We start from the raw sequence: 23574 nt of genomic DNA on the forward strand, positions 1-23574 counted from the left end.
AAAAGTCCGTATCATATCAAGTTCATTTAAACGTTTCTAAAACCCAATTTGGGGATTAATGAACCCTAAAACATTAAAAAGTATTAAATTGTAATCTAACATGAAATTAAATTCTGGTTCCTAGGGACCCTAACCCGTTAAATATTATATCAAGTTCATTTAAACGCTAACTCGTTCCATATCATATCAAGTTCATTTAAACGCTTCGAAAATCCAATTTGGGGATTAATGAACCCTAAAACATTAAAAAGTGTTAAATTCTAATCTAACATCAAAATAAATTCTAGTTCCTAGGGTTTAGGGCCTAACGACCCTAAAATCTAGCAACAATTAGGGTTTATGCTCCATGGTTTAGGGCCTAAAGGCCCTAAACTACGAACCATAAACCCTAACCCGTTCAGTATCATATCAAGTTCATTTAAACGCTTCTAAAACCCTATTTGGGGATTAATGAACCGTAAAATATTAAAAAATGTTAAATTCTAATCAAAAATGAAAATAAAGTATAACTCTAACCCTAAACGTTCCGTAACATATGAAGTTCTTTTAAACGATTCTAAAACACAAACAAATTAATAAATGTTAAGTACCTCAGTCCACGTGGAGCTGCAACCTGACCCTCCCAGAAACGAGCACCAAACAAGGTAGAAGAGGTGCGAATGGGAGCAAGAGTAGGAAATCTCTCCCACTCCCATAACTGCAACAATAACAGACAACCAACTACCTCATAAACGTCCTTTTTTTCTTGTCTTGCATAACTCCCTATACAAATATGCAAGAACTGCAGCACCCCTAGCAGAATCTCCGCATTTGTCTAGATCAATAATAAAATATAGAAACATGGGATGGAAGAGACCTCCCGAATGATCAGTGAAGAGTACACCACCAAACAGATGAACAAGATAACACAAGACCTGGAAGCGAATATCATCTGTTGATGCATCCTGCGGTAAACGTGATGGAGCACATGAAGCAATAAAGGACAACCGAACTCTGGATCCATTCATGTCTCTCTTCGGATCAGGATCTCTACCAAAAAGCTCAGCAACATAAGAACGCCAACTCTTATCAGGGCCAAGGGTGACATCAGAAATAACAGCATCACCATCAACAGGTTGCCCTAAAAGAACACCTACATCCGGTAGAGTAATAGTGACCTCTCCCATAGACAAGTGAAATGTATGAGTCTCTGGCCGCCATCTCTCAACAAGAGCTGATATGAGACTCCAATCCAGCTGTAAAGATGTCACTCGAGCAATATCATAGAAACCAGTAAACTGAAGTAAAGGGACCACACAAAGATCTAGCGGTGGAAGATCATCTTCATTATTAGGGTTTTTTCGACGACACTTCAACATATCACCACCACATAACCTCCATATATCTAAAGATCTATGTGTATGCTGAAGATGAGGAAGGCTAGGGTTAACAGGGCCTGGATCCACGTCCTGCAAACATATAGAAGAACAAGTTAAAAAATAAACAATAAACAAGTACGATCAAAACCTGTCACTTAACATATCCACGTTAACATTATCATAATTGAAATTGTAAAACTACTACCTAGTTAAGGCAAAAGTACATTGCAATTTGCATCTATTTGAACATAAGTTTTTCATCTTTTTGAACGGAAGTTACAGTACATTAAATGCATCAGTCAGTATTCTTTACTTTCATTCATTTCCACATTGCATCAAACATGTCAGATATTGTAAACTATGTTTTACCTTTAAAGGACGTAGTAAACTTTTTTTAATTGCAACTGATTTCTATCAATTCTAAATCATACAGTTGGGGGGAACAAAAAGAGCCAAGGGCGTAGCTAACTTTCTTTACTCCTATTTCATTAATTGTTCTATTAGTAACTGACATTAATGTCCTTCAGATTCTTGGACTGGAGTTGGTGTAAAGAAAGTTGATGGATGGCAATAGGTTGGACGAAAAAGATGCAAAACGAAGTGTAATGAAAGTCATAATAAAATATTAACAATACCCTGAGGAGCACACAGGTTTATCGAGTGCTTTTTTAATATTAAGCGATAGTTATAAAGTACAATACACAAAAAAAGATGCAAATTTAAACAAGTATGATGAAGTCCTCAAAAGGATCAAAACAACTATACTAATGAAGTAATAAATTAATTTAAGATCTTATTGTGTCACAATCATATTGACACAAGGGGTGGTAGGAGAACTGAATTAATTGAAAAAGATATGACACAACTATTTGATTTTAACACTCGTCCAAACTGGCATGAACATATCTTATTTTAGTATTTTATGAAAATAAAATAAACAGTTTCAAATTTCAGTTCAAATCCCTAAAGCTATAATTTGGCACGATCAGGTCTATTAAGGAGATAAATAGATATACAAGGTATCAAATGGAAATGTCCATTTGAATTGTGCCTTGCCTAGAAATTGAGACTAAAAGTATCCGTATTTTGGTGAGCTTGTTCCTTTGGTATCAAACAGATGAAGTTCCATCTCCCTGCTCATGATGACTTCTATTAATTTGAATTTTTGTTCCAGGTTATTAGCTAAATCTCTAGTACAGGCCCTAGTAATGTCGGTGTACATTATTCACATCTCGACGACTGTGTACTGAGAAAATTCCTCAAATTATAAATGATTTTAGGCTTGCTGCAAAGAATGCCATGGAGGCTGGTATGTATTCAAGCTACAGCTAATTTTGCTTAACATAAAATTGCATACAAATTCTGACTTACATCTTTCACTATACAATATTTTTAATAGCTACAAGCTTGCAATCAGGCAGTTTTGCACTTACGATCGGGACCTTCAAACTATGTTCTTGTATACACAACAATCTACTATCAAAATCCAATATAATTCTAATATAATTCTAACACTACAGAGTACTGAAAGCAAAATATCCAACATATAAGTAGCAATTAAAAGTATAATTCGGCAATCTAAAACTGTAGAACAGGTAATCCAATAGGTAATTTAATCAAACACTTCGTATGCAATCAAATCATAAAAACAAAAAAACTCAAAAATTATAAAAATACAGATAATTACCTCAATATTCATAATTGTTGTAGGGAGGAATGATTGTTGTAGTGTTTTGTGGTCGTGGTTTTTGCTGTCGTCTCCGTCTTCTCGATAGGATGTGCTCTGTATTTGTGTTGTTTGTATATCCCGCTATGTTATGTGTTTGTGTTGTTTGTATTTTTTTAAAAAAATATAAAGGCAAAACGGAAGACGATCCTCCGTTTTGAGTTAAAAAAAATGGTACATTATGTAGCGTGGTCAAGTGATATTTTGGGCATTTTCGCTCAAATATGACAATTTGGGCATTATTCTCTCATTTAGTGACATTTAGGTCTATTGTTCGCAAATACCAGAATTATATTAAAGGCCATCATTTTCTTAAATTTGTATTTGTATTGTTATATTATTGAATTATTGTAGCAAATTGTAAATGATTAGAATACAACAAAAATAAGATTTATATTAATAAAATAATATATTTCTGAAATTTATATGTATATAATTTGATTCGGTACTAAAACAAATAACTTGTTTAAATAATTAAATTATTTGGGAGTATAATATTCAACTTGTTATTCATTAGTTTGGGACCTAACATATTCTAAGTTAAATAAAATATACATATTCTCTTATAAAAAAATTTAAAATAATACATCTAAAAGTAAAAATAACCTGAGCTTCAAAGACTCAAAGTCAAAGACAAACCGGCCCTTGCCTAAACCCCAATTTTTAAAAAAAGGTTATGCACACCTGTGTGTGTTGCTCTTCCTGAACCTGTGCAAAGTACAGGGTTTACAAAAAAGCAAAAAAAGTAGAGTACTTCTCCGGGAAGATATATGAAAATCAAAGGGCAAATTGATAGCAGGTTAATGATTAATAATCTGAGACATGGGTTGCATAATTTGCATAGGTTTAGTTTATCTGCTTCTGGGATTAAATTATCTTTAGTTAGTTTACTAGGCGCTGCTGGGCTAATCTTGATTTTGAAAGATGGTAAAGCAAGAAGCTTTAAGATTGTGCCTTACTCATCTGATTATACTATTAGTCAAGACAAGTCTTTGGTACTACCTGGATTGCACAATCTTGGAAATAATTGTTTTCTCAATGTTATTTTACAGGTATTGCAATGGGTGCATTTAAGTTTTCTTGACGAGGTTGTATTCATGTTTTAATGCATTATGTTGTTTGATTGTGGATAGGCTCTGGCAAGCTGTTCTAGTTTTCGGAGATTTGTTCGAAAGAGAGTGGAGGAGCATGAAGGTTGTTCAGTTGAGGAACTGGAAGAGGGTATGCCGCTTGCTGTTGCGTTGGATTCCCTGTTGGAAGGTATTGTATGAATTGTTTGTTTGATTGTAATCTCGGGTACGAGAGCAATATCTGGATTTGGTGCTTGTTCATTTTAATGAGCCTTTTTATCCTAAAATATGTTAAGAATGAATAATTTAACTTAATGGAATAAAGCTTTACCAAAAGGAGTCATTTTGGGTCATATTTAATTTTTGAGCCCTTGTTTGCAGGGGTGAACGTGAACACGGGTCGGGTTGGTCGGGTTCGGAGAAAAAAATGACCCAACCCAATTATTTCGGTTTATAAAATTTTTAACCCATTAACCTGATTTTTTTTAACCCCACCCTATTAATCATATATTGGGTTGGGTTGGGTTGGGTTGGGTTGAGTTATTCATATATTGGGTTGGGTTGGGTTGGGTTGGGTTGAGTTATACCTTATCATTGATGTCAGCACTCAAGTGAATAAACTTTTGATATCAAATTGAAAATCATACTTCAAAGTTTGACTACTAATTTTGCAAATGTCAAATATTACCGTAGTTCATAATGTCAACTTCGCACAAGTCATTAATTTTAAATTTAAAATAAGAGAAATTTTAAATCTATCTTCACATGACAAGACATTTGAATAAATAAAGTATACAAGTGCAATTATGTTTAACAAATTTTTTTATGTATGTATAAATGAAGATTAAAACAAGTTAGTTTTTTACTAGTTTATAAGCTATAGTTCGTCAGTCAAACAATTAAACTTATACTATCATATTAGGATGGACTAGGTTAAAATATGTGTTCAGATGACCTAACATGTAATGGACTCGCATTGAACTAAATATGTAATGGACTAAACATATAATGAGAATGTAACTCAATTATATAACGGGTTGGGTTGGGTTAGGTTAGGTTAGGTAAGGGTTTAAATTTGTTAAATCTTGACCCAACCCAACATATTCGGGTTATAAAAAAATGAACCCATATTAATACTCCGGTTTCAAACAGTTTGGGTTGGTCGGCCCAAAAGAGGGGTGGGTTGGGTCGGTTTTTCGGGTTGATCGGATTTTTGTTCTGCCCTACTTGTTTGCGGGCATTGTTTCTTGTATAACCAAGACTGATTTTGGGTCATGTTAGATATGGCCACCCAAACCTAGTTTTCAACCTTACCTAAAACAAACAATGCACAAATCAGCTATGGCTTAAGAATGTTGACAAACTGCTACTTGCTTTACAATAATAATAGGATTCTTGATTGTTCTTGACAGTTTGGTAATGCATCTGAAATATCTGAATCCTGGTTAGTGGACTTTAATAAAGTCAGGTCTTTGATGTTGATTGGGATTAGGACCTATCAATTTGCTTGGTCTAGTGCTCAAGAAGTTCCGGGAAATTAAAAACAATTTTCTTACACAATATTCTATGTTCTTATTTATAATAAATTTTGAATGTATATCCTTTTTCAAGTAAAATTAAAGTTTTATGTGTATATTTCAGATCGGACTTAATTGGTGGACTTATTTTATATATAATTTTTCTTTTATTTTGGTTTTACATATTATTATCATATATTTGTCAAATATATTGAAATACATAATATAATCAGAATAAATAAAATTTATAAGATCCGATTTTTGAATTGGAGGTTAATTTAAGAGGAATAATTAAGAGAGTTTTTGATTATATGAGAAAATTGATATATAAACTATTATATCAACTAGTATAAAAATTGGAGGTCAATTTGTGGGGAAAAATTAAGAGAGTTCGTGATTATTTGAGCAAATTGATAAAATTGATATATAAACTAATAAATCAACTAGTATAAAAATTGGAGGTCAATTAACCGCATATATTTTTTTTGATAACTAGGTGTCCGGGTATCAACTAGTATATAAATTGATAAAATTTAAATATAATTTGAGAATTTGATTCATAAAAAATTATTAGGGAAAAAGCTTATATACATAGACCAGTTACGCTGTCTAACTTACAGTCATCGAAGTTGTAATATACCTTTATTGTTAATGTGTTGAGCTGCATCTTTACAGGTCCATGTGTTTTATGTTAACACCAATGAAAGATTGTCTTTAATCTGAATTGAATTCAAATGTAAATTTTATTTTCAACTGGCTCTTGTTTGGACATGATGTTCAATAATATAACCTTTTCCTTATGTATCCTCTTTGTCGCAGACTTGTGTACTCCACAATATGAGACAGAGGTTCTGAGTCCTCGGAAAGTGATGATGGCAATCAACTACTATAATCATAATTTCAATCTGACAAAGCAGCAGGTGAAGTTCTCTCATAATCATTAATTCCATATATGTATTGTGTTTGATAGACTACGGATTTTTTTTTAAGTTCAGTTTTTTTTATATAGGATGCTGAAGAAGCATTTCTTCACATATTGTCTTCCTTACGGGAAGAACTTGCAGATCTGTATGTCTTTAATTATGGATCACTAGCAGATGCAGTTTGCTTGGTTAATAATAGGGTCCTTGGTCTTGAGAGGAGGGCCACCCAAATTGAGCTTCAAAGATGGAAAGAATACAGCCTTGGGCCTTTTGATGGGATTCTTAGCAGCATACTAACTTGCCATAGCTGTTCAAATCAGGTTGAATGATACTCGTAAGAATATCTGTAGTAGTAGATGGTTATTGTATTGCTGATTACTTATACACTACGTCACATGTATAATGGTTTTTCTTTTACATCTTATTTGTTTAGTTTGCTCAATGCTACAAATTCTTTTGTAACTGAAATGGGGTTATGCTAGGGTAATTGTATCAAGTTCACTCTAAAAATAAACTAATGCAGATGTTACGTAATCCACATATTGAATATATGTGAATCAGCTGCATCTTATCATCCACATGATACTTGCGAGTCTTGTAACCAACTATTTTGGATGAAGGGGAGTGTGATAAATTGCTTTACTACTTCATGTCCTTTTCGTAGTTCTGGAAATTTATATTTGCGACTGTAGAACAATTCTACATATTAATACGTTGAAAGTTGATTAATTTAGTATTTTGCAGATTTCCCTTGATTTCCATCATTTTCACAGTCTGCACCTCCCAGTGGTATGTTTACATGAATTTTCTGTAGATCTTCCTTTTTATATTTATCGCGGCATGTTCTTTTTTCTGTATCCTATGAAATTTTAGATGGCTGGATCTTCTGTGGAAGGGTGCCTAAAGCATTTTTTTGCTGCGGAAAAACTTGATGATTACTTCTGCAGCCACTGTTGGCATATTGCTGCTGTAAAATATTTATCCATAAATAATAAATACAAGGTATTTAATAACAAACTTTATAATTCATTGAATTACATACATTCAGGCTTCTTGCCAAACCCTAGGCTGCGGCCAAGACTTTCTTCTCAGTGTTGAGTTTTCTTGTCCTCTACTCATCAAACTAATGACTTTGAGAAATAAATATAACCCATCAAATAAGTGTCTAGAATTTCTAGTTATTTCTATCATTTGGAGCTCTATATGTTACTTGTTTTACGTGCCCTTCTTGTCAGGCAGACGCTGTAAAGGTCGGAAACTGTACCAACCAAGATTCTTGTGATTGCAGAAATCTCCCCATGCTTGGAGCCTTGCCATGGTCAAAGAGTTATTCACGAACTTTCAAGCAACTAAACATGGCACGTAGCCCTGAGGTATTGCTAACACCACAGTAGCTCCTTTCTGAAATGAGTATTCAAAGGCATAGCAGCTCAATCTAATACAGAACGTCCGTCTAGTTTTTCTTTTTTTGGGGGGGGGGGGTGGTGGTGGGTGGGTCTTGAGTTCATTATTAGTAAAGGGGTCTATTAGGTAGGACCATGGTTGTAAAAATCGGCGATTTTCCTATTAATCGGCCGGTTAATCGGCAATCGGAGAGTCGCCGATCTAGAATCATGAAATCGCCGGAAAAAATGTTTTTCCGGTAAAGCGGGTCAAACTCGTTGAAAATCGGTCAAAGACGGAAGAAATCGGATAAGATAAACTTGAAACACTACAAACTATAATTTTCAGGGATGTTTATCCGACGGAAGAGAAGACTATACATATACATACAAACTGTAAATACTTACGTTTTGTTAGAGAAGGAGAGGGAAGAAGTGGGTACACGCTTTTCGAAACCCCACTCACCAGTCACCAGTACATGCACATAAATAAATTATAATGTAGTACTTCTCTTTAAGGGAAGTGGGAACATTTACCTATGGTAATTTATCTACCTATCAGTAGTCAGTACAAAAGGTACAGTAAATATATTTACTTAAATTAAATGTGCATGATTTTGATAAAATGGTCCTTTTTATTTTTAAAATTAATTGAATAATTGAAATTTATAATATTTATTTAAAATTTATTATTAAATAACACCGATTAGTGATCCAGTTAATCTTTCCGATTAATCCCCGTATTACCGATTAATCCTAAATCGGTAGCTCAACCGATTAGTTCAGATTACCGATTTCTGTAACACTGGGTAGGACCAGTTGTCCAAAGTCAATATACCTAATCAAGCACTCAACAAAAATGATTTTTAGAATCACAAGTCATCAGTTAGTGTACGTAGAATCTTGTTGCTATTATGAGGAAAAGTAATATCTTTAGCCAGAAAGGAACTCAGAACAATGATCTCCTTAGGTTTTTATAAATTGTTATGTTACATTATAACTGTTCAGAACTGGGGATCTGACATGTTTCTGTTGCCTGGGTTACAATTGGAATAGGAAGGTAGAGGGTTTCCGTTGTATGGTATCCAATGCCACATCCTGTATTTTATACATTCTCATTTCTTAAGCCAGAGTATATATTTTCTAGCCCTCATCGCATCTGTTAATATGAGTATATCTTCTCTGCAGATTTTGTGCCTGCATCTACAACGTGTTTCACCGAATATGTTTGGCGACCTTCTCAAATTTCAGGTGCTTTGGTTTCTTCTTTTATTAGTTACATATTGGCTATCAATATAAAAAATTGGATTGCTGGAGGATGATCGTAAATATGTACAAAGTCGCAATACTTGCCATTATATGTGTAACTATATAAACAGCTGTTTGCAGAAGTTTTCACAGGCACAAAGTTTTGCTTTAATGCGTACCTATTGTTGAATTGATTTTACTAGTCCATCTTTTCTTTAAAATCCATTGTAAGAAGCATATTAATTATTAGTAATTAAAACTTTGGGCAGTCTTGTTAATTCTGGCACTTCTGATGATTATAGGGACATATTTCTTTTCCATTGACTTTGGACATGTCCTGGTTCATGAATAGCGGAGGTGGATTAAAAAGCTGCACAGAAGATCTGCCGCTGTGGCCATCAAATCCATATTGTCAACCAGCCTTCACTTTTTTTAAAAACCTTGACATGCAATTTGATTCGAGAAGAATAAATTATACAGTTGGACAAACAGAGATAATTTCTTCAGTTCCACAACAAATACAAGCTCCATCAAATGTCCCAAAAAATACACGTCTCCTGATTAATGAAGAAGAAATAAGTTTATCAGACTCTAAAGGCTGCTCAGAGAGCAACTCACCTAAGACTAACATTATAATGGAAACAAATGAGAAGATTGGTGTGGTGCGTCCAGTTGAAGAAGTTAAGACTGACCGACTGGATGATAAAAGCATCAAAGATTATCAAGGACGTCCTAATTTATTCTGTATTGGAGGTCACTCCGGCATCAGTGCTGATAATGCGCTTTTACAATCCAAATATAAGGTTGGCTTCCTGTTGAAATATTGATAATCACTCACACACACACACACACACGTCATACACACACATTACACATAGGTGTTCAATTACTCTGTTTTGTGTATTGTGTTGCACCGATCTCTTATTATAGTTTTGCAAGGAATGCAAAAGTATAACTTTATAAGGTTATTGGTGGAAAGAATTGTTTTAACAGTTGAACCTTTCCCTTCCCGTGTTTATTAGTTTTTTACTTGTATTTAAACATGTAGGTAATTATCGCCCCTCCAAAAATTATGAAGTACCAAAATTATGTTCGTTACAAAGTGTAACCAGTAGGTGGATTTTATTTTATATTTAAGTCGGTGTCTTTATGGAAACAACCTTTCTATTCCTTGTAAGTGGCAATAAGGCCTGTGCATTTTTCCCTTTACCATCCCTACTTATGAGTGAAGATATATCAGGTATGTTTGGTTTATATATAAGTCGGTGTCTTTATGGAAACAACCTCGCTATTCCTTTTAAGTTGCAATAAGGCCTGCATATTTTGCCCTTTACCATCCCTACCTATGAATGAAGATATACCGGGTATGTTTTGTTTGGTTACAAAGTGTAGCGTGACCATTTATATCTATCCTGATTCTATGTTCGAGAAATAACATACAATTTTTTTTTTAATATTTTTTTTATGGTTGTCCCACGCAACATATTTAGTTATAGATGCATGTACTTAATTTGTTATGGCTCATCTATTTGTTATTGCTTTTGATGGAGTTTTTTTAATCTTTTTATAATGGCATTTGCTTTTCTGTTCCAGTTGGCTGGAAATCAGCTCAAGGCATCTGCAGACAAGCATATGTATCGCTTAGCTTCCGTTGTACAACACTTTGGAAGAGCAGGAGGTGGACACTACACAGTTTACAGAAGAGTTAGAGCGGAGTTAAAAAATGGTGATCAAGATCCGTTACCAGAGTCCCTTTCAGCTCAGTGGTTTGGTATATCGGACTCTAAGGTATACAGAGTTTCTGAGGAAGATGTTGTCGCTGCTGATGCTAGCTTGCTTTTCTATGAGAAGATCTCAGAGGCACCTACAGATTTTTGAGTGCCATTGATTTAGATCAGCTTGATATTATTACGGTAAGCACACATAAGTCTTTATTTTTACTGAAGTGTTTCGGTAGTTAGATGTACAAGTCAGATCAATAAAACATTAGTAGCAACTAACAACAAGTAATCAAAACTATTACAATTACAAAAATAAATAAATTAAATGAAATAAATGACATGAGAGTGATATTGACTTATTGTCCATGAAAAGCTAAAAACTAAAAGAATTCATCAGAATAAACTGAAAAAGTACCTCAAGTTTTTTTTTTAAAGTAGTTCATGTGTAGATGCTACCTAGTTAGTAGTTTCAATCATTGACATAACACTTGAGGTCTTTGCTTTTACCAGTTTTGTAGTAGTTCTTTGTATAACTGAAACTTCTGTGTAACTAAGTTATGGATATTAATTAAAAATATTTGTCTTTGGTTCATTGCGGTGTGACTATAGATCATCTATTAATTTAATTTTTGAGTGAATTTAATTTAATCTTTACTTAGGCGTAACTCAATATTTGAAATTTATGTTATACCAAAAAGTTTAGTACACTGACTAATTTGATCACAAACAAGGCCTTCGCATGTTTTCTTACCATGAACCTCTCTGTAAAATTGGAACCACTATGTAATTAAGTTATTACTCTTAAAAGTAAGCAGCAAGACTTAATTTTGTTGTTGTTTGTTTAGCACAAAAAAAGAAGCTGCAAGCGAACCAGACCAAAACAACAGAAGGATTCTAATTTTCTGTTTGAAATTGTTCCTCCGTTCTTAAATTTTCTACATTTATTCTCATTAATAAATGCAACCTGTTGCTCTTGTAACAACTTAGATTATAATAAAACTTTTTGTCACTCTTACTTATCGGGTGTGATTTCCCAACTTTGTGTATTTTCAGCGCAACCAGTAAATCTTGTAATGACTGAAGTTATAAATTAAAATGACTATAGGGGGTTTGAGTGGTATCAAGTTTTATACTTTTTCTGACTATCATAAGCACGCTATAATGTTAACCGTTCCTCTAAGTTCTGGTGTTTTGATGAGGACTTGATATTTATTAAGTAAGATGAGTAATCGAGAATGTCAGGGATTCAAGGGCATCAAGTTTTAGACTTTTTTCTACTAATACAAGCTACTTTATCATGTTAACCGTTCTTCTAAGTTCTAGTTTTTTGAGGATAACTTGGTGGAAGTCAAGTGACCGGCTTAAAGCTACCGACTGGATCTTATATTATTCAAAATAATATAATACAAACTCATCCAGTTTATTCAAATTCTTATCACTGGATTTATATAATACTAGCTTTGAACATGTGTGATAGTAATATTATATAATTTTAAAAATATGTGTTGAATTTGAATTTTTAAGATGCGATTTTTTTTTCAAAATTTTTATATGATATGATTTGATAATAATTATATATATACATATATATTTGAAATATTTTATTTAAAGGTATTTCAATTAAAAAAACAATATTACTAATTAAAATATTTAGTTTTATTGTTTATTTTACGTGTGTTTAAGAAATTTAATTATTTTTTATTTAAACGATATTTTTTAACTCGGGTTAATAGTATGCGACTCACATTTAATTTGATTTTAATTTTAATTTATCATGAGACCAATTATACTAATCAATTTCAACCAATTAAATAGTAAACTGCAGAAAGTATTAAAGTTTATTAATTCTTATGGTGAATGAACAATGAGTAGCATTTAGGGACGGAGATACGGGGTGGCAAGCTGGTGCGGCGGCCACCCAAACCATCAAATTAGTGTTAAAATTAATCAGAATAAATTATATAATTATATATTTAATATCAAAATATTGTTATTTTTAGTTTTTGTCACCTCAAAAATTGTAAATTTTATGAATATAGTACCAATAGTATAATTTTGTTTTGTTTTAATCAGGATAAATAGTATATATTATTTTGTCTTATTCTTAAGGAACGAATGTTTTATTTTTTATTTAACAAATGTTATTAATTTAAAATAGTTAAAAGGAAGAATCAAATTAAAGTTCAAACAAATAAAAAGATTATAAAATTTAGGTTGTAATAACTATTTTGGAAAGTGTTAACTAATCGATCAAGCGAAATCATATTTTGCTCATAATAATATAGAACTAACGTATAAGGCGTGCCATGCACAATATGTGGTGTTTGAAAGTTAACTTTTTGACAACAAATTAGTTTTTTGAAATAAATTAAAGGTTTGACCAATTGAAACTTTTAATTTTAGTATTTGGGGATTAATTTTTTGATGTCTGCTAATTTTGAAAAAGTTACTTAGAGGAGGTTTTTCAACAAATGTCTCCAAAAAATTAATTGAAATAGTTATTGATCAAATGGGTTTTTCAAATCAGCTAAATTCAAACCGATAAGCTTACTCAATCAATCAGCTATTTAAAATAACTAATTTAAACTGTTACCACTAACACTAACCTCTAATTGCCAAATAAAATCATAATATTTTTAGTGAATTTTGTCGGTGAAATTCATTGTTTACCATAAAAAAAAAAAACTGGAATGCACAATCGATGTCCGGGATTAGAGAAAGTCCATAATTCAAATTAAGAATTTTGACACAAAAATATATTTCAACAATTTCTTTAATGGTTCCTCGAAAAATTTATTTAAAGACAATCCTTTCCTTCCATCCTCAAGTGTAAAAATACATTATAAAATATTTATTTTCCTTGTAATTTACAATTTTTTTATAATTTTTTTCAACCAACTATATGTGGTTTATTTTTATTTTTTATTTATGATTGGATCAATATTATTATTTTGTTTAGCCCGGTCCGGATGAATATTATATATTATTCTGTTTAAATCAAAATCATTAGACATGTTATAATTCTATCGTGAATATTTATCTATTTCTGAGAGTTTTTTGTTTTAAATATTACTATAATTACGGCCGACTATCAACCAAATTTTCATTATTTCATTTTTAATATAATAATTGAATAGTATAGATTAGCCTAAAACCCGTACAATGCAAGAATTATTTTTAATATTACATATTTATTGAATTTTATTCGAAGTAAAAATTTTTAAGTTATGAAACTTATTTATTTGAAATTTTAATAATATAATTTGGTAATACTTATTAATATCACATATATGTATAAGTTAGCGATACTCCAGTTTTAAAAATTAACGTAATGATTAAAATTTATATTTTTATTGATATTTACAAGTGTGTTTACGAAAAATTATCATATTTAATTAAAAGGTAAATTTTAGTTGACATAAATAGTATATGAATTGTTATTAGTCTGTTAACCGACCAAATCTAACTACCCATATTCAGATTTATGTTAGTTTAATATGTTTAAACCCGAATTAATTGTAAAATTTTATGTGTCAATAACAAAAAAATTATGTTAGCTTAAGACCTGTTATATTGACCAAATCCAACTAATTATACTTACTATTTTGTTTAATTTTATTTTAGCCCGAGTGATTATTATTTTATTTTAGACCGAATGAATAATATGTATTATTTTATTTTAGTTTGACGATATTATATATACCCCACGAATTTCCATTCAAATTTTTATTTTGTTATAGTCCGGTCCAACAATATAATATTTTTAGCGGGATCAATAATATTTATTATTTTATTTTAACCTGATTTTTCTAATCCATTTAAAATTGGATTAATAGTATAATTTTATTTAGCCATGCCGATAGTTTGATGACATCATATATACCCCAAGAATTTCATTTCAAAATTTTATATTGTTATAGTCCGGTCCAATAATATAATATTTTGCGGATCAATAATATTTATTATTTTATTTTAGCCCGATTCTTCAAATCCAACTAACTATATGTAATTTTTTTTAATTTTTTTATTTAGAATTGGATCTATATTATAATTTTGTTTAGCCCGGCCGGGTAAATTATATATATTATTTTATTTTAACGAAAATCATTAGACATATTATAATTATGTTATGAATATTTATCAATTTATGAGAGTGTTTAATTTTAAATATTACCATAATTATGGGGATCAGACCGACTACCAATCAAATTTTCATTATTTCGTTTATAAATAAAACTAGACTATAACCCGTGTGATGCACATATTATTTTTAATATTATATAATTTTTTGAATTTAATTTAAAGTGAAAATTTTAAACTATAAAATTTATTTATTTAAAATTTTAATAATATAATTTGATAATAAATAAAAATATACATATGGGTGTATAAGTTATTGATATTTTAGTTTAAAAAAATAATGTAATGATTGAAATTTATAATTTTATTGATATTTAAAAGTATTTTTTTATAAAATATAATTATGTTCTAAATTTTAGCTTATATCAATAGTATATGATTATCTTTAGTCTTTTAATCGTCCAAATCCAACTAACTATATTCAGATTTAAGTTAGTTTATGTGTAATAGCAGATCAATAGTAAAAGTACATATTATTTTATTTTAGCAGGTCTAATTATTTTCTTATTTTAATTTTGATTTATTATGAATCAATTGTATATTTTTTTAGCCCATATGAGCTATATTGATTATTTTAGTCTGGCACTATTATACACGACAAATGAATCAACTCTATTTTTATTTTATTAAAATAGTATGTATGTTATAGAATTTAAAGAAAACCCGTGGTTTATACAAATCCAAACATTGCGCAACTTTAGTATTTTGGCTATTAGTATTTTGGCTATTAGGGTCGGATCTTTGTTATCCCACTCTTCAAAACCTATACTATACCTATCGACGAATTAGATAAATTTTAATTTTATTTTAACCCGGATCAATAATATAATAATTATTTTTAGTTTAAATTTAATTTTAGTTTTAGCGTAGATCAATAATTACATTATTATTTTAGACACATGCCTTCTATATCTACCAAATCAAAATCCGCCTAATTACATCTAATTTGTTTTTAATTTTACTTTAACTCGGTGAATATTATTTTATTTTAAATTGAATAAATGATATATTTTATTTTGTTTTAGCATAATGACATTTTATCAATCAACGAATTACCTTTCAAATCTTGATTTTGTTTCTAACTCGATTCAATAATATATTTTTCGTAGTCAGATCGGTTGTATTTATCATTTTGTTTTAGCACGAGTAATCAAATCTTTGTTTTAGGTTCAGGCCTGTCATATCCATCAAATTCAGCCAATTATACTTAGTTTTTGGTTTAATTTTATTTTAGTCCGAAACGAATTATTTTGTTTTAGAATGAATTGATAATATGTATTATTTTGTTTTAGTCTGATAACATTATATCAACCAAACCAATTTCCTTTCAAATTTTTATTTTATTTGAGCTGAGTCTTTATTATTTTATTTTAGCCCAAACCTGCAAATCCAACCAACTATATGTTGTTTATTTTTATTTTTTTAATTAAAATTGGATCAATAGTATAATTTTATTTAGCCCGGCCCGCATGGAATTTATATATTATTTAGTTTAAACCAAGTTATAATTATGTTGTGAATTTATCTATTTATGATAGTGTTTTATTTTAAATATTATTACTATAATTACGGTGACCCAACCGACTATCAACCAAACTTTCATTATTTCGTTTTTAAATAATAGTATAGTTAGATAGATAGTATTGAAGATAGATAGATTGATAGATAGATAATCAACATATATTAAAAAGAATTGTTCATAATATATATGAAGAAAGATTTATTTTATTTGGAGAAAAGTAAAAAAAGACAATATGTTTTACTTAAAAAAGTATAGATTAAAAAGAATTGTCTAAAATATTTGTAAAGAAAGAGTTGTTTTAGTTGATAAAAATAGATTAGGCAACATATTTTACTTATAAAGGTAATTGGTTAGATATTAATTAAGGGAAATTGTGTAAAATAATAAATTTTTTTAAAAAGGGTAATTATGTAGTCGAAGAAAGATCCGTAAGGTTTCGTATTTATTATAATAATATAGATAGATAGATAGATAATTCAACTTCAAAAAACAATTTTTTTTAGGTAATTGAATTGTAAGATAATGCTTACTTTAAGGATATTTGTCTTTACATTAATAGTAAAAATGATATACAAAAAATATTGTATACTGTGGCCCCGTATAAAATATATTTGCGATAACTACTGTTTAGAGGTGCAGATGGATTTGACTTTTGTATTATTTTAAGAGCAGAGGTTTTTTGCATTTTCTTAAACGATGAAATGAGATTGTTGCTGTTGTTAAGGAATAAGGATGATGGTGCTAAGTTGTTTCTATAAAGCAAATAAGAATTTATGGATTTCTAAAGTCAAGAGCTTAATACAATCTTTAAGTAAAATAATAATTAAACAAAATAAATAATTAAGTAGCTAAAAAAGATAATTTATTAATTATTAGTGGTTATAATATTATTATTCTATTTTTTAATTAACTTGTCCATGATATTTTGAGAAGTTATTTTAATTGAGAGAAATAAAAAAGGTAACGTGTTATATTTGAAAACGATCTTTATTTCTTTTTCTAATATAATTCGATTACTATTGGTAATAAATTTTATAAGTAAAATAAGGGTAATTCAGTAAATTTAATGTGTACCATAAAACAGGTACCGTACAAAAACTTTCAATGTTATTATTCTATTTTATTAATAAACTTGTCCATGATATTTAGAGAAGTTGTTTTAATTGAAAGAAATAAAAAAGGTAACCTGTTATAGTTGAAAATGATCTTTATTTCTTTTTCTATTATAATTCGATTACTATGGGTAATAAAACTTTTAAATAAAATAAGGTTAATTCATTAAATTCAGCGTGTACTAGAAAACAGGTACAATACCAAAATTTTTGGTGTTTAGTCTTTTATATAATAGTAATAGATAGATAGTATAGATAAGGTTATAATTTTAACAACATCCTATATTAATACGCTTAATTATAATAACGAGTTTTCTAATGTGTGCCCAATGACACAATAAATACTAACTCCCATAAGTTTGGTGCATTTTTATTGGTCCTCTAATCATAATATTGATGGACCTCTTGCATTTAAAACAACCCCACCAATAAAAATGCACCACCTTTGAGCACACTTTAGAAAGACCGTTATAATAATTCGAACTCAATAATTAGGAGGAAAAACAAAATGAGTTTTGCGACCAGAGGGTAAATCAGATCCTTTCCGATTTTCATCAACCAGAAAAATGAAAACATATTGTATTTATCTTCTACTTTCTGGCGCCATTCAGTAAAAGAGGCTATATATTCTCACGGTAAGTACCAGGCAGCACTCAACAACAGTGTGTAAGAGTGATATGTCTGCACAGAACAAACATCTCCCATGCCATTTGTACAATAGAGAAGACATTTTATTTATCGGTGTCTTGGTGTGCTTATAAACATCATATTCAGGGTACAAGTCATGCCACGATCACTCTATTACCACCATATCTGTTATTTTATGTGTGTGTGGTCTGTGAGAGTGTAGACTTACTAGATCACACCAATGGACAAGTAGGCTTTAGATTAAGCCCCTTTTACAATGGACAGCCAACCTAAGCTGTTGATACTATACCGAAATAACTTGTACTCTTAGGGGCGTTTAGATGATAGTTGAGAATCGGAATTGGGAATGAGAACATGATGAATGATATGGAACCAGGGGAGGGTATAATTTACCCACCTTCAGAGAAGAGAATGACATTCCAATTCCATATATCATATTTCAAAATGGGAATTGGGCTCATTAACTATGAATCAAACTTTCAAAAATCTAACAGTTTTACAGAGGGTAGCAAGTTGTACTCTAGTCTCTACGCTACACTTTTCACACAAACTGATGGTGGATGACACTAGAGTACGATGGTGACTGTCGGGGCGGATTTTATTAGAGACTTCTGGGAAAACACGGGTTGGAGAAATATTTTGAATAATTTTTTACCAGTAAGTGAGATAGAATTAACTAAAAAAACACGCTCATTTATCATATATACTCATTCCCCATTCCATTTTAATTGTCACATTTGAATTTGTGCTGGTCAAATTGACTTAAGTTTGACAGAAGTTTATTACTTCCTCCGTACCTTATTACTTTTCTCGTTTCATATGTCGGGACTGTTCATAACATGAGACAAATTATTAATTTACGCCTAATCTGTAAGAGTAGATATAGTCATGGGTGATCTTATTTAATTCATATTTATGAGTACTTTAATACGGTGAAGTTTTTATATTTTATATTAATACGAAATTAAAGATATTAACTATCAAAAATGTGCGTTGGCAAACGTGATAAAGGCAAACAGGAAAAAAATTAAGGGACGGAGGGATTAATAATTTATTATTGAACAAAATAAAAAAATTACATTACCGGAAAATAGATTTAATCTATTGTAATATATAATTTTTAGTTTTTTTTTAAAATATTATAATAGTAATGTTTAATTTTTGTTCAAAAATTAGTTAATTTGACTTTTATAAAAGAAAACATAACAAATAAAATGGGATGGAGAGAGTAAAATAGAAATCAAAAGAGAAAAAAATTGATGTTATCAACAACATTTTATATAAATTGTGACATTATTCTTATATATAGGGCTTGTTTGGCACGGTCTTATAAGTCAGCTTATATAAGCTTGTAACAGTTTATTAAAGAGTGTTTGTTGACCCAATTTATAAGTCGAATTTGTAATTTATAAGCTGATACGTTGAATGTTCGTAAGGACGTATTTTCTCAACCTATCTTGATTTTTCGTTTTTTATTAACTTTAGCTTTAAAAAATATGTTTTAAAATTTTAATCTAGTTTAAAATTTATGAATTAAGATAATTATATTTAAAAATTATATATTGTAGATACAAACACTTTTATAACTTATAAGTATTTAACTACTTACCGCTTGTAAGTCACTTATTCAATTTAAGTTATAAGTTACTTATTTTAAAATTTTCTTAATGGGCACATACTATCTCTATGTAACTTTATTGCATTAGTATTATAAACATAGTATTATATGCATAATATTTCTTATATATTTTTTTATTTGTATCTGATTGAATATAAAAATCATTGCATATATAGACGGTACAAAACTAATTTCTTTATAAATTTTTTAACTTGTTTTAAAATTAGAAGATAGTAAATAAGTGTAATAAAGACTACTTATCCACTTTACCACTTCTATAGTACAACAATAATCATAAATATTTAAATCTCGTACAATTTCTTGAGAAATTAGCAGCGCGGGTACCCGATGTTAGCCTGTTTTGGATGTTTTTATTTATAATATTTTAAATTTAAAATATATTAGTTTAAAACCCGTGCGATGCTATTTAAAATATATTAGTTTTAAAAAAATATTATTATAACGCTTTTATATTTTTTGAGAATAAAAATATAGTGTTTCTATTATGTTGGAACTTTAACAAAAATATTATTCTAGAGAGGTTATTACTTAATCACTAAACTATAAGAGCTATTTGAAAAAGATTATAAGACTGATTGAACGATATAATTTTATTGATCATTTTATGTGTGTTTTAAAAATAATAATTATGATTATGATTATGTTTAGCTAAAAGTTAATTTTTGGTTCATATCAATAGGATACTGATTATGCTTAATATGACATTATTCTGATTTATCCCGTATTAGTGGTTTACTTTATTTTATTTTTGCCCGAAACCCATTATTATGACCAAATTATACTAATTAAATTTAGTTTAATTTGAATATTTTATGTCCAGATCATTAAGATAATTTTGTTTTAGACCGAATAATTAATATATGTGATTTTATTTTAGTTGGTTGAATTATATTTTAATTATCTTGGATGACTAATGTATATTATTTTCTATTTTAGTCCAAAATATCAATTAGAATAATATAAAACTAAATATGAATTAGAATTTAAAATTAGAAAGTTGGCTTTAATATTAATTAATAATAATATAAAATTGGATATAAAATAGAATTTAAATTGATATAAAAAGTTGACTCCAATATCAATAAGAATTGGAATTGAAAGATCGACTAACTGGCCAATTAGATATAGAATAAATAATTAAGGGTAATTAAGTAATTTTAGCAAGTACCGACCGACCGACTACCAAACTTTTAATATTTCGTCTATTATAATATAGTATAGACCATATTTCCAAAAAATTATGAAATTAAGATCTTAATATATCATCCATGATGTAAATCAATAATTCTATGATTTTGATTGCGTTTTTAGTTGCGGTGCTTATGGATTCTAAACCTTTTTTTATTGAAACAAAAAAAAGCTAAGTATATCAATGATATATCGATGATAAACTAAGTATAATATTTATTTTTTCTGATCTAAAAGCAGAGGAAGAATGGACCCCTAAATTAATGATAATATTTTAAAGTTATATATATATATATATATATATATATATATATATATATATATATATATATATATAATACAATAACCTCCATATAATAACCCGCAAAATTGACTCAGTTGATTAAATAGTGAATAATATTCTCTTGATCACATGTTCGAATCTCATGAGAGAAGAATTAATGATATTTATGCTTCTTGAGCCGAAACCTGTCGCTAAAATATGGTTTACCTTGTCTATTGCGTGAGCCCGTAGGGCTTACCCGGTGCGCATCCGAAGGGTAACGGCTGCGGGTTAACTACGATAAAAAAACATCAATATAATAATACTCTTTATATTAATAACGTCGATATTGTAATAAAAAATTACAGTCCCAACTTGGACCAATTATAATTAAGAATAAACTCTACATTATAATATTACATAATTTTTAAAATCCACCGTTTATTAATTTTTCTCTATATAAGAATAAAAATACTTATAATTTAATAAATATATTTACATATATCCAATAAATATAATCTTGTTATATAAACATTTCAGACTAATTAAAATATTTTTCTAAAGTTGTTTATGACAATAACTGGTCGGGTCAACATTTTATTATTTAGCTTGAGTATTCATAATAATTGATCATCAAATACCATCTTGTTGTATTCAAAATAATCCCATTTTTTCTAGTATCTTTGAAACTTCTTGACTCTAAACATTTTTTGAAAATTACAGTATCATCATCTGGGTTATCACCTTACGCTTCTTGCGATTCGTGTGATTTTTTATTCAGTTAAGGCATACACCATTGGGATGTTCGAGAAATTTATCGATATCAATTTAGTTAGTGTAATGAAATTCTTTAATTAAATATTTTAATTTTTAAATTTTTATATCAACTTCTATTTAAGAATAACCTTTATATAATAATATTTTTTCTCGGGTCCCAGGATATTATACAAGGTTTTACTGTATTTTTTTTTTTATTTAAAGCACCATTGCGGATTTGATTTTTTGAGCCGCCAACAATTCAACAGCAGCACTGCAGCACTAACTCCCCACATGAGGGACACAATCCGATCTTAAAGAAAGCACTTGTATATAAAAATACATAAAGCGATAAACATATATGCATGCTTTGGTACGACATTAATCACCTGAACTTTAATTACAAGTACGTACATGATCTATACTCGCCATGCATTTTTACACTTTAACCTCAAAATACACTTCACAAATCACAACATAGATGAACACACACCGTCTCTCTCACCCACACACAAATAGTCGATCAAACAATAATATTCTGCAGTTGCACAATACAACACATATACTATACACACTCATGCATGATATATATCTTGCAGGGAGAGAATCAATCATTAGTTATGAATGGGACTCTTCTTTCTTGGAGAAGCATAATCTGTAGCAGATGCTTCTTCTTCTTCCGCCGCAATCATCACCTCATCTCCTTTCGCTACTGACAACCTATCGTTATCCCAAGATTCACCTACCCTCAAACTTTTCATTACCAAACTTGCACCTGTAAAATTAACACATTTCTTTAGTATGAACCTAGACATTTTCACAACGCCTATAAAGAACGAGGAGGGCTTAAAATTAAAAAGGACGAGCGAATAACGTACCAGCAGCAGAGGTGTTGAGCAAGTAGCAAACCAAGACAAGTGTGACAATAATACATATCTTGCACTCTGACTTATAACCCATTTCTTTAAAGCAACGCTTAAATGTGGAAATAAGTGTTTATATATGAACGATAATGTGTGTATAATTGCATAAGCAAGAATGCAAAAGAGAAGTCTTCTATTTATAGAAAAGCATTATAACCATGGGGCCGCCATGTCAGTAATATGGCCCCGAGAGAGAGAGGAGGAGGAGAGAGAGAGAGGCCGTACGCAATCATCTGGTGATGTATACTTAACCACGAAAGAAGACTGATACTAGATTCTGCAATATAGAAACCTTGGTCTCTTCTTCTCACATTATTTCTTAAAACAAAAAAATTACTTTTGAAATCCAACTATGTTCTGTTAAACCTTTCCCCATATGGTCCTTCCACGCCGTACCTGAACTCTACTTCCTCTTTAGCTGAGTGAGTGTCTATGTTTG

At 29.9% G+C, this 23574-nt stretch overlaps 1 protein-coding gene and 1 long non-coding RNA gene across 2 annotated transcripts; one reads left to right on the forward strand and one right to left on the reverse strand.

Moving 5' to 3' along the window:
• The first annotated feature begins 3737 nt into the window (after window positions 1-3737).
• LOC141712374 (ubiquitin carboxyl-terminal hydrolase 27) lies at window positions 3738-12065 on the forward strand. Its single transcript, XM_074515295.1, has 11 exons — window positions 3738-4136; window positions 4218-4344; window positions 6491-6591; window positions 6681-6914; window positions 7339-7383; window positions 7468-7596; window positions 7830-7967; window positions 9165-9227; window positions 9527-10027; window positions 10818-11137; window positions 11791-12065. Exons 1-10 carry the CDS (start codon window positions 3855-3857, stop codon window positions 11100-11102), a joined length of 1905 nt encoding a protein of 634 aa, XP_074371396.1. The 5' UTR covers window positions 3738-3854; the 3' UTR covers window positions 11103-11137; window positions 11791-12065.
• A 10459-nt stretch (window positions 12066-22524) lies between these two features.
• LOC141710746 (uncharacterized) lies at window positions 22525-23227 on the reverse strand. Its single transcript, XR_012571047.1, has 2 exons — window positions 23091-23227; window positions 22525-22987 (listed from the first exon to the last, which is right to left on the reverse strand). It is a non-coding gene; the product is annotated as an uncharacterized LOC141710746 (long non-coding RNA).
• Between the last annotated feature and the right edge of the window lie 347 nt (window positions 23228-23574).

Source organism: Apium graveolens, chromosome 3 (genome assembly GCF_009905375.1).
Source record: "Apium graveolens cultivar Ventura chromosome 3, ASM990537v1, whole genome shotgun sequence".
Taxonomy (NCBI): Eukaryota; Viridiplantae; Streptophyta; class Magnoliopsida; order Apiales; family Apiaceae; genus Apium; species Apium graveolens.

Coding starts and splice junctions, on each gene's coding strand:
- LOC141712374 (XM_074515295.1), top strand. CDS start 3,855: ATGAAAATCAAAGGGCAAATTGATAGCAGGTTAATGATTAATAATCTG. Junction 4,345..6,490: donor GTTGGATTCCCTGTTGGAAG/GTATTGTATGAA, acceptor TCTTTGTCGCAG/ACTTGTGTACTCCACAATAT. Junction 7,968..9,164: donor ACATGGCACGTAGCCCTGAG/GTATTGCTAACA, acceptor TCTTCTCTGCAG/ATTTTGTGCCTGCATCTACA.